The sequence below is a fragment of the Terrapene carolina genome, unplaced genomic scaffold (assembly GCF_002925995.2).
Source record: "Terrapene carolina triunguis isolate 2854851 unplaced genomic scaffold, T_m_triunguis-2.0 Scaffold189, whole genome shotgun sequence".
NCBI lineage: Eukaryota > Metazoa > Chordata > Testudines > Emydidae > Terrapene > Terrapene triunguis.
The window spans coordinates 6,401,759-6,414,400 of NW_020664540.1; the positions used below are offsets into that span (position 1 = coordinate 6,401,759).

General features: G+C 42.3%; 1 protein-coding gene across 1 annotated transcript in view; it reads right to left on the reverse strand.

Moving 5' to 3' along the window:
- SYNE2 (spectrin repeat containing nuclear envelope protein 2) overlaps positions 1-12,642 on the reverse strand; it is a 199,090-nt gene that overhangs the window by 147,972 nt on the left and 38,476 nt on the right. The window contains exons 27-31 of the mRNA XM_026654293.1: positions 11,271-11,440; positions 8,698-9,010; positions 7,422-7,589; positions 6,037-6,390; positions 4,222-4,356 (exon numbers count right to left, since the gene is read on the reverse strand). Coding sequence (XP_026510078.1) covers positions 4,222-4,356; positions 6,037-6,390; positions 7,422-7,589; positions 8,698-9,010; positions 11,271-11,440 — 1,140 coding nt within the window. The remainder of the gene's footprint in view (positions 1-4,221; positions 4,357-6,036; positions 6,391-7,421; positions 7,590-8,697; positions 9,011-11,270; positions 11,441-12,642) is intronic.

The following is a 12,642-nucleotide window of genomic DNA, read 5'->3' on the forward strand; positions in this document are numbered from 1 at the left end:
CTATCCTCTCCATGAGCTGACTGATAATGGGACGTTTGAGGAGTATTTGCGAATAGTCTATATATTGCGGTTGATAGGGAGGATGGCCTGGTGCTTAAGGCACTGGACAGGGAAAGGGGTTTAATTCATGGTGCTGCCACCAACTCCTTGTATGACCTTGGGCAAATCACTTAAATCTCTCTGTGCCTCAATTCCCCATCCGTAAAATGGAGATAATACTACTTCCCTTCCCCAACCCTTTATTTAGATTGTAAGCTCTTCGGGGCAGGGACTGTCTCTGACTATGAGTATGTACAGAACCTAGCACAATGGGGCCTGGTATCAGTGGGAGGTTCCAGGTGGCACCATAATATACATAATAATACAAATATCTTTTGTCAGCACAACACTGTTTTACTAAGAGGTGTCCAAGTATCACCTCGGCCATCTGGTTTATCTGTTGTACCACCACCCACAACTCTCTGTCTGTCTCTGCTTATACTGTGAGCTCCTCAGGGCAGGGACCGTGCCATCTGCTCAGTTTGGAAAGTGCCTTGCACATAAGTTGCTATCGGAAATAAATAAGATAATAACAACAAAAATTAACACTCTTCTTGTTCCCTTTTCACTGTGAACCAAATATATCCAGTCAGGAAAATCAAATAACCAGGGAACTTTTCCATTTACCCTAACTACACAGCTACAGCAATTGTATCGACTAGACTGAAACACCAGGTTTCATCTTAAAAGGCCCTGAAGGACCATGAAATTGAAGGAAATGAAAAAAGTCCGCTAGCTGTCAGAGAGTAAGTGGGAAGACGGCATCATCAGACGGAACGTAAGTCACAAACATGAAGAAACAAGTGAAATGAAAGTAGGGAAAATGCAGGGTGGTATTATATGGTGTACATTTCTCTTCATATGTATGTGGGGTTTCAGGTGCTACACATGCTGAGGCCCAACCTAACACAGCCAGACAAGGGAGTAATTCCTCTCCCTCAAATCTCCCCTGCACAGTAGAGTTAGTGCTCCCAACATTGCTGTGTTAGGAAAAAGAAGAAACAAGTAATCAAAAAACCTTAATCAGACATGCTGACTAATAATTACAGTATTTCAAATGACAAGGTGGTGAACCCTACACTTACAAATAAATGAGGCAAACGCAACTACGACACGTAAAAGATTACACCGGGCAAGGTTATGGTAAGGAAGATGATTTACATGAAGAAGCAGAACTGTAATTTTGTCATACAAATGTTTTGAAAAATTACGGTTAGTGATGTATTAGCTCTCTTCTTCTGACTTACACTTTTTACATTGCTTTATATGTGGGATGCACTAGCTTCCTGTCGAAGTGTTGGTTTTGATCTATAAAGCCCTACCTGGTCTGGTTCTTGGATACATATGGTAAAAGACTACACGTCTCTTCCTATGTACCAGTCTAATGCTTGAGATTGACTGATGCCCTTCTGCACTCTCAATGGAGTAGAATCCTGTGGGACACAAGGCAAAATATTCTCAGAGAATGGTCCCCAGCCCTGGAATTTGCCTTGTTTTGGTCCAGCAAGCCTCTGTATATAGTGAGGCATTTTCTGGAAGTGGATTCAACAGGGCGTTTTGCTCAGTTTTATTTATGTTTGAATGAAATTTGGGCTAGATAGTGGTTTGAGCATTGGCCTGCTAAACCCAGGGTTGAGAGTTTAATCCTTGAGGGGGCCATTTAGGGATCTGGGGCAAAAATCTGTCTGGGGATTGGTCCTGCTTTAAGCAGGGGGTTGGACTAGATGACCTCCTGAGGTCCCTTCCAACCCTGATATTCTATGATTCTCAGTGTCCCACAGAGATTATGACCCGGAGTAAGGAGCACTGCATTTTTGCACTGCCTCAGGAGCAGCCCAAGAGGGAAAGTCACAATCTCCCTCCCAGCTCCCCAGCTGCTCCAAGGAAGGAACAAAAGTGCACTGGTCTATACATCTGCCAACACATCTGTTGCAGCAAATACATTGTCTCAAGGGCAGTGGGGGGGTGAGGTCAGAACCAAGACTTCACACAATCCTGCCCCATTCCAGTCCCCTGCATGGTGGGAGAACACGTAGGCTCTGCTTCCACTCCCATGCTGCTACCCAGGATACAGATAGCCAGCACAAGGGAGTACGGGGCGACTTACACACCCTTATTCCTTTGCTCCAGCACAAAGCACAAGCCACAATCTGGTCATTACAGGTTTCTGTAACCAAACTCTGGTTATTGTATAGGTACAGTAGTAGATACTAATTACATCTGGCCAGACACTACGCAAAGAGCACATGTTTTTATAAACTGAAATACAGATATACATATAGGCGGGGTAAAATGCTAAAAGAACATCACAGGTGTAGACTTATTTCCAGCGTCAAGTGGCTTGCAACATAGCGTTGTCAGCAAATCACTTCAAGGCCACCCACACGGATGAAATAAATCAATCCACGTGTATTTCGAGTGTATAGGATAACTTCTCATATTCATTATCATGGAGTTAGAGACGTCAATCCCCACACACCGAGGCGAGAATACGTCAGTGTAACTGAATGGGGTGTTTATTGCTATCATTCCCTTTGTAATTAAACTTTAAACGTGTATTTTTTTTTATTCAGCTGACCCTTACCACCTTGAGTACAATTACCTCCTCTTTTTGATTAATTGCCTTTGTCATTTCGTTATCATCACACAGAGTAGTAGGAAACATTTTCAGCTGTGCTCCGCTTCCCTGCATGCTACCCTGTTCAGTCACCACCGGCATCCCTATATTGTGCTTCCCCTGGTTTGTTTGTTTTTTAAAGTTTACTATTAGTAAAGAGCTACATGCGGACACCAATACTCACACAGAGTAGTGTCCTACTCCACTGTGGTCCCACTAAAGTCAGTGGAACTGCTCGTGGAGGAAGGTCCTCGCTCTTAACCCACAGTCAAAGCATCAAAATTTGCTCTTAAATGATTAGTTAGAGTCAAGATGTATGATATTTATTCAACTGAGCTTTAGCCTATGAAGACATGCAGGAGAGCCACCCAAAGGGGAGGGGAGCTAGCGGGACACCCGGATGATGTGAAGTCAGTGTCAGGAATGAGGGTCTGCAGCAGCACCTGGCAGTCGCCAGGCAGCAAAGGAGCACAGCTGGGCCCTAGCAGAGACACTGGATTGGCTAAGGCAGTCAGGTGGCATGCTCTTAAGCCCAACAGCTGCAGAGGCTCAGCAGCTGTTCACTGCACATGCCTCTGGATTTGCTACCTCGGTGTACCTGCCTCACTGCAAGCCCTGCTCCTGCCTTGCTGTAGCCTAGACCCTGCCCTGAACCCAGCCTTCCTCCAGTCCGGTCCCAGCCCTGCTCCTGCCTTCGACTCCATTTAATCCGGTTCTGAGCTTCAGCTCTGATTCCTGGCTCTGACTCTGTCCTGACCCTTGGCTTTGGCCTTCAGACTCTGACTATAGTTCTAACCTTGGACCCTGGCTCCCGAGCCTGACTCCTGCTCTGACAGCCAGCGATGGTGGAAAATCAATAAAAAAGGCCTAAATCTATATGTAGGACAATATAATGGTGAAAGGGGCACTAGCTACCTATTCATAAATCAAGTTGTGCCCTGAAAGCATTTTAAACAATCTAGACGCCCTTCTAGAAAAGTAACTCAGACCTCAATTCTGTAAGCGGATCCCATAGAAGCTCAGCACAGGCATGAGTCCACCTGTGCAGATCTGCTTGTCGAATCAGGACCTTAATTTCTACCAAAAAAGTTATGTCATTATTCCCACAACTTCTAGTATTTGTACCATAACTTCTCCTTAAAGGTACCTGACAATCCTACAGCGGTAGTCATGATCCTTCTTCCTTCTCCTAGAGGCATTTGTATTTCTGTTTTCCACAATGTTTTGGTGGTCTTTTCTCTGCCTCAGTTTTACCCATGGGCTGGGAGACAGGTTTAACAGTGGTTCTTTGAGTGATCTCTTCACATTCCACCTTTGGAGTCAAGGCACCTGTGCCTTGAGCCAACCTGCACCACTGGCACATTGCGTGCGGGTAAACAAGCAGAGGTCACATCAAAGAACTCCGGCTACAGACAGGTAACCTTTATTTCTCCAAACAATAGTGCATGTCCCACTGTGATCCACACACATTACTGTTCCTTTCTTTATTCTTGACATCATGACATGTAAAGCTATATACACACACACACACCTTAACCTTTAATTAGAACTTATTTCTCTGTTACCTGAGCTGTTTGCTCTTGTGTGTTCTTGCTTTGATGTGAATCTTTTAGGGGACTGTCTGCCAATAATCTACTTTCTTCAGAATACAGATTATTTTGTTGCTCTTTCTCTGCTACATTTCCATGTAAACCTTGACCCTAAGAGAATCAGTAAAAAAACAACATTTAAAATGAAAAATATTAACCTATGAAACAATTATAATCTACAGAAAGAGGTAAAAAAAATCCTTGTACTGAGAGGCTGGCACAAAGGAAGTAGAAACCTTTTAGCTTTAAAAGCCGTCTCTTATTTTGTTATAAAACTACTACAAAAGAAGCTGTTTAGGATTTACTGTCAAACAATGGCACAGCATGTTTTCTCTTTTACCACTTCCTCTTCTCACTCTCCTTGAAACTCCTGACCCAAATATTCAATCTGATTATATAAAAGACAGAAACTGAAGCATGAATTGAAGATTGATGTTGTGACGTTGCACTCTATATGATTTTATGAAAATATGCTAATGTGAATATAATGTAACTGGAATATGCTTCATGAAAAAGGTCTCTTGTAAGGTATCATTACAAAGCTTATAATCTACTGCATGTGTTCATCCTATTTGTATAAATGTATCACTCTTGTATCTGAAACTAGAAATATGAAATATAACTCTGAGGTCCTACTGTAGTTATGCAAAGTGTGGGCCATTAATGGTGGTTTGGAATCTTGATGGCTCCCATCAACCAGGATAATTGACTGTGGATTGCTCTATTTGCTTGCAGGCCTTCCTGTGAGTCAGGCTGGGAGGAATGAAGGCTTGGAGTCTTACAGTGACATGTGATCATGTCACCTGAACTGGAATCCATCTTTAGCCTGGTGCTTTTCCATTTAGAAGGAGGGGTGGGAACCCAGAGAGGGACAAAGGATTCCCGCCTTGTGGAAAAGATATATAAGGGGGTGGAACAGAACAAAGGGGGCTGCAATCATGAGAAATCCCCTAGCTACCACCTGCGCTGGAACAAGAGCTGTACCAGGGGAAAGGATTGTGCCCAAACTAGGAAGGTATCCAGTCTGTGATAGAAGCTTATTGAAACATCTCTGAGGATGAGATTTTATCTGTATTCAGCTTTCTTACTGTATTTCTTACTGTATTAGGATTAGACTTGCGTGTTTTATTTTATTTTGCTTGGTAATTCACTTTGTTCTGTCTGTTATTACTTGGAACCACTTAAATCCTACTTTCTGTATTTAATAAAATCACTTTTTACTTATTAATTAACCCAGAGTATGTATTAATACCGGGGGGGGAGGGGAAACAGCTGTGCATATCTCTCTATCAGTGTTATGGAGGGCGAACAATTTATGAGTTTACCCTGTATAAACGGATTTATTTGGGGTTTGGACCCCATTGGGAGTTGGGTACCTGAGTGTTGGAGACAGGAGCTGTTTTCAGTTAAGCCTGCAGCGGTTGGGGGACGTGGTTCAGACCTGGTTCTGGGTTTGTAGCAGGCTAGCATGTCTGGCTCAAAGCAGGCAGGGCACTGAAGTCCCAAGCTGCCAGGGAAAACGGGCTCAGAGGTGGTCTCAGCACATCAGTTGGCAGTTCCCAAAGTGGGTTTCTGTGATCCAACCCATCACAGTAGAGGGAGTATCACGCTATTGTAATGTGCTGAACAGGTGTGGAGAATTCTTTTACGTGCTTTGGATTTATAATTGTGCAATTAATGGAAAGTTTTATTAGGAAACTGAAAAGGTGCAATTAATTACATGCTTTTGAGAGACTGATGCCTCTTCGCCCAGAATTTCTCATTCTGGTTGTCATAAACACACATACTTACGTTATTTAGTTTCCAGCATTCTTCCAGCTCTTCTGTTCTGCTGTTCTCTTCAACAGCAAAGGGAATATCAGAAAAGACCTGCTTCTCTCTCTTTATCATTGTATCTGCCTTATCCTGTGTCTTTATTTCAACAGCAAATGCATGCTTTGACTCAGGGGTGTCACTGAGAATATTCTCACCCTCTTGCTTGACATTTTTAAGTCTGTCCTTCAAATTCCTGTGTTTACACTGAAGTGTTTCCATTTCATCCTTAGTAATCTTCTGTCCTGGCGAAGAGGTGTTTTGTTCAACAGATTCTGCTAAAGCCAAAATCTTCTTTAATGTGTCTTCACATTGACTAAGAGGTGCCTGTTCCTTTAAATGAGAGGAAAACATTTTTTATTGAAAAGTGTCTTCATTCAATTTACCCAATGTTAAGAAGACATTTGTAATAAATAATAAATAATAATAATAATAATAGCTGTATACAGTGAATTACTAAAATCATTAACTTTTGTCATGAAGGGCAACTTATGCTGCAAGACTCATGAAATATTCAGGTAAGCCTGCCTACTTGACGGCTGCAGAAAGTCAAATACTGCAACTGTATTTTTAAAGACAGCTGGATGCTTTTGTGATCAGGAACAACATCTGCAACTATATAAATTAATGGAACAATCACATTTTATGCCTCAGGGCATATGCTGTACTTGGCAAGGTTTAAGAAGGAAGTCTCCTTCCTCCCCACACCTCTATTATATACTGCATTTAACAACCTCTTAGAGGGACAATGAGGGAGTTAACTTTCTTCTGAAGCAACAGGAATTCCCTGGTGTTGGAGTCAGGGTGCCTAACTTGACAGACCAATGGTCTGAGCTGGTATGTCATCCTTCAATATCTTTCTACACTCAGTGACAACACTGATATTCCTTTGAAGCATATTTTCACAGAATCAAAAATACCAGGTTTTTAATAAAGATTTAATACTCAAACTGGCTCATGCAATTGTCTGGTCTGTCTCAACCCGAGCTACTCTATCCAGACAGTCTGCATTCAGAACACGGGCTAATTTAGACACAACAGCCATATGTTTGAGAATCACTCTCTTTCTTGTGCCCTCTGAACAGAAGTTGAGTTTTGGAAATCTAAATGATCTAGGGCCCGAGTCTGCTTCCAGTGAAGCCAACAGCAAAAGTCCCTTGACTCCATTGGGAGCAGGGTCATAGATGCAGTTACCTCAGAAAAGGTACATCACCCACACTTTACATTTTGGAGGGGGCGGGGTGGTTTAGTCAACTGGATTAATATAATTAACTCTCCTCCTTTATAAACGCAGTACTGTCTTGAAGCTCTGTGATCCTGCAGCAGGGATCCATTAACAATAGTATCCAAAAACTGCATCATACCTGCAATTTCAACTGCTGCTGTTTCTCAGCTGCTGGCTTTTCCACTGAGATCTCAGTACAATGACAAAGCTCCGCTGATGGTCTCTTCAGCGAGCTACTCAAGGCTGCCAGTGTATCCTGGAACACTTGGTGTTCTTGACCATGACCTTCCAGTGCCTGCGCGGAGTTCTAGAAGCCAAGCAGTTTCTACATTTAGTGCAGTGTTACCTCATTCAAAACACAGCACATATGGATGGATGCTTACAGAAGGGTTTAAATAGCACTGCTAGGGAATTAAAGTGTTTAGAAATTAAAAAGGTTGCCAGTTATTTGCATCTAAAACTAATGGCAACTGTACTTCACCATGATCAAACAAACAGGCAGATCCATCCCTTGGACAGTTGTATCCCTCCCATCACTGCGTTGTAAAAAAGCACAGTCTTAAATGTAGTTGTACGAAAATCTCTGTTTGTTATTCTCCTTCCCATAATCACTTGTCTATCTTTAGAATGTAAGCTCCTCTGGTCAGGGGTTGTCCCTTCTTGAATGTCTGGAAAGTATCTAGCCCATTGTGGGCACCACCATAAACAAACAATAAACAGGATGTGGAGAACATGCCCAGGGAGACCACATTGCACAGCTGTGCTCCTCAGAGGATCTATCTTCTCTCCGAACATGAAGGATATTGGGAGGGAGAACATCAGGGTAGGTGCAGAGGCAAAGCCAGCGGATCGACACCTATGTGGAACCAACAGCTAACCCTCATCCTCCTGCCTGAGGGAGGAGGACACAACAGCGGTGAAGGCTACAGTAGCTCTGTAGGAACAGATTAGTAAAAGGCCTCTTTCTCCTCTTCTTGCACTTTGTAACCATTTACCCCTGTACCAATAGATGCAAAATGCTAATGTTCTGATTTGTTGTTTGTCAGTATTTCACACTCACCTGCCCCCACTTTGTGTAATCATTTACTCCTGGGCAAAGTGCAAGGCAGTAGAGGATCAAAACCTTAAGTGGTTCCCCCTTCCACTCTGTGGCCTGGGGAAGGATTCTGTACCTACCAATTTGCAGAGGAACTCACCACTAACAACTATTTCAGCTTTGCCCAGCAGAGAAGATTTGGCTTTAACTATTTCACTACAGGAAACTAGTAAAGAAGTTCACTTCAGAGTGTCCTCACTTTGTACCACAACATTCTGATCTGATAGCTAAATGAGATAACAAGCAAATAATGAGAACTTTAAATAATTAGGTATACGAAAACTAATAATATGATAAGGAAATATGGCATGATTCCAACCTGCAACTGGCGGAGCAGACTTTCATGCAGATATTTTAGTTCTATCCGTGATTCTTCCATGAAGCAGGAATCCTCAATGCAATCCCGTAGGTAATCTCCTTGGCTTTCTAATTCATTTAATAGGAACATTAAACCTTCTGCTTTCTGCAGGAGTTTTATATAACTTGTTAACTGAGTTTGTTTCTCCTGCAAACCAGCCTGAACATCAAAACCGAATTCCTGCTGCTGCTTCTTCAGTTCAGTCAGCACTAATCTCAAATCTTCTTTGCTTTGTGTGTATCGTTTGTCTTGAAGTTGAATCTGTTCTTGGTGGCTTGAAGAAGGGGGGGAAATATAATAATAGAATTCAAGGATTTTGTATTATTTGTTTTGAAATATTAAACTGCAGACATTAAATCATTAGATCCAATTATAATCATGAGGTTTATTCTTTGAGTTGTAAATTACCCATAAATAGTAAGGCATGAATTTTCAAAGGGGGCATAAGGGAGTATAGCATCCAAATTTCATTGCATTTCAGTGGTGGTTGAGTGCTTAAATCCCTTAGGCTCCTTTTAAATCTCAGCCTATGAAAACATAGTTGTTAGAATCTGAGACCTGCTGCTCATGCTGTATATTCTTTGCTTCTCATTCCAATTCAAGTTTTATTTTTAACTACTAAGTTAAACTTACTGTCTTTATGAACCTTTTGTTGAAGGGTTCTTGAAAAATGTAATATACTGTAGAAAATATACATATTACCTTTTCATGATCATGAAAAGGATTTAAATACTGTGAAAAACAGGCAACTATAATTACTCATACAAAAGGCGAGCAGCACACTCAAATTTTCCTATATGTTCATACATTCAGTGGGTAAGTAAATATATTTTGCAGATGGAACTTATGTGCCAATAATTGAAAATATGACCTATTATGAACAGATCAAAATAAATAGATGTAGCTAAGTCCAGAGTAACATTATTAATTTAATGTAAAACAGTGACTAGAACCCAGAAAAGAATTCTTCTTGAAATGTGCCCACTGCAACCTTTATGTGAGTGGGTCTGTGTCCGGCGAGGTGGAAGAAGAAGGGCATTGCCCCTTTAAGGACTCTTTCCAACAGGGGGGAGAGAAAGAGGAAAGCTTACAGGGAAGGGCACAATGCACTTGGGGTGAGGTCAAAGTCACTGCATTGCCCTTCCTGCTCACTGGAAGAGTGGAAGGGGTATTTACACCCCATAGAGCCACGGAGATGCCCTCTTTACCAGGATTGGGCTGGAAGAATCCCTTCTGGGAGCTGAGTAAGGAGGGTTGGGGGCTCCTCCATCTCATCAGCGGGGAGCTGACCTCCCTTCCTTTTCCTGACCTCCTTTAAGGGAGCTGGGGTGGGGGGTTGGGGCTCCTACGTCTGGATCAGCAGGGATATGACCCCTTCCTCCCTGCACTCTACAACTTGTTGCCTGGTACTCCCAGATATTATAAGTGAATAAAGATGCAACCTAATTAAACCACATCCATGGCCTTCTGTCTTCCAGCATGGACAAATACTGCACGTTTCAACTCATGTGATATGAACAAGAAGAATCTCTTGCAGAGCTAGAACAAACTGGTTTCTAACGGGGTGACTTGCCCCATGGGCCAGAGAGTCTGGGGCTAAGCTAACCCTGATTACAGGATGAGCCCCACCTGAGTGGAATCAGGTAATTCCCTATAAAGGGCAGCAAGTGGCTGTAGTGAAGGGGAGATGCTCAGAGAGTACAGAGGCTGCTAGGGGTTTGCTGGCTTGAGCAAGGCCTGGGATTTGAGAATAAGACTTCAGGCAGAAAGGGCTGTGAGTGGCCTGCTAAGGCAGGCGACTCTGGGCAAGCAAGGAAAGAGTACAAAATCTCTCCAGACAAGGAAGCCTCAAAGTAGGAAGAGAAATGTTTGGCTGGGGGACGTAATAATAACTAATCGAGTTATTTTCTGTGAATAAACCGAGTTTCCAAGCAGGGGTATTTTTGACCTCAGAAAAATGTGTGGAGTCTGTCTAAGGAGCTATTTGAGGGAGAAATTATAAGCCATGCACTGCAGAGGCACTCCTGGCCATGAAGAGGCCCTCAGTAAGCAGTCACATCACTACATGGTCTCTAAAAACTCTGGGCTGCTAGCGACACACAGATTTCCTTAAATCCTAAGATTGATTCTGACAGTGTAAATCTGTTATAAGGCCACATGGAACAGCTACCATCTCAATGGGAGCAAAGAAGGCACTAGGCTAGTGCTGCCAATAGCTATTCCAAAACTGGGGTTGGATGAACAACTCCTCTCTGCATTCCAACTCCATCCTGGGCTCCCAGAGGAATTCTGGCTGAGCTGGCCAAAACCTTTCTACTAGGGGTTTCTGCTGTTCCTCCTCATACCCCATACTCATAGCCACAATATGTCCCATCATGAATAGTGCAGAAATTCAAACATTTTTCTAGTTGTCATTTTCTTGTCCTGCCAAAACAAAGAGCATAGAAACTATATACTATGCAAAGCAGGAAGAGGAATTGATAGCCGTAGTAGGTCAAGCTATAGTACTGTTCTCTTTGTAAGCTCCATGGTACCTTAGATATTCAGTGGCTAAATGAACAGTGCACTCCCATTGATTCTGGAGATCAGAAATAGTCTGCTGAATGGCCGGGTCCTTCACTCCTTCAATACTTGTTAAGATTTTGCCCAAGGCTATGATGTTTTGCATTTTAGCATCTCCCTTATCTTTGAGAAAAACTATTTCCTGCATTAAACAAAAGAGCAGAAGCAGAACATGTAACATACTTTATTCATTTACTTGTAGTTATTCTAACAAAGGGTATCACCTGCAAAATGTTTTATTCTTTGTCTACTGCTGTTGAACAAAAACAATTATCACTTCTATGTCCTACATAATTGATATTAATAATTGGATGGATAATCCAGTTTAAATGTTAGCATTCCAAAATGTACCTCAGATTTTTTAACACACACATTCCCTAATACTTCTATAGACCAGTAGTTTTCAACCAGGAGTTTGCATACCCCTCGGGATACGCAGAGGTCTTCCAGGGGGTACATCAACTCAGGTAGATATTTGTGTAGTTTTTCAATAGGCTACATAAAAAGCATCAGCAACGTCAGTACAAATTAAAATTTCATATAGACAATGACTTGTTGATGCTGCTCTATATACTACACACTAATATGTAAGTACAATATTTATATTCCAATTGATTTATTTTATAATTGTGTGGCAAAAATGAGAAATTAAGCAATTTTTCAGTAATAGTGAGCTGTGACACACTTGTATTTTTATGTCTGATTTTGTAAGCAAGTAGTTCTTAAGTGAGGTATAACTTGGGGGACCACAAGACAAATCAGACTCCTGAAAGGCATACAGTAGTCTGGAAAGGTTGAGAACCACTGCTATAGAAGAACAAAACACCAATATCATTCTGATAAAATAAAGCAAAAATTTGCTTCAGATACTATGAGTGAGAGCCTAACACCCACTGCAACCCCTTTAAGCTGCGTATAAAGGCCAAAGCACCATAAAGACCCATTTCTAGCTGGGGAAGGATTCTCCCACCCCAGGCACTGCAGAAGATAACGGTAAGGCTTACCCTATGAGGACCCTCTTACAAACCTCAGCATAGGGGGCTGGTGGATAGGTGGGGTGTGTCAGAGGTGAGCCAACAGAACACAGCACTGCCAATATTCCAGGCAGCACTGAAGCCCACAAGGCAACCGTGGGGAGGTTGCTATAATTTACACAGGCCCTGGGCTGTCAAATTTATGCTGGGGATCTTTCCAGCATCTGCAACAGTCAGGATTGGGAGGGCACAAAGCCACAGTAGCCCTCCCTTCCCCTTAGGCTGAGAGTTCTGTGCTGCCCAACTGCGTTTAATTAACCACACAACCATATGCTTAGTTGTACACTGTAATCATCAATGACATATGGTG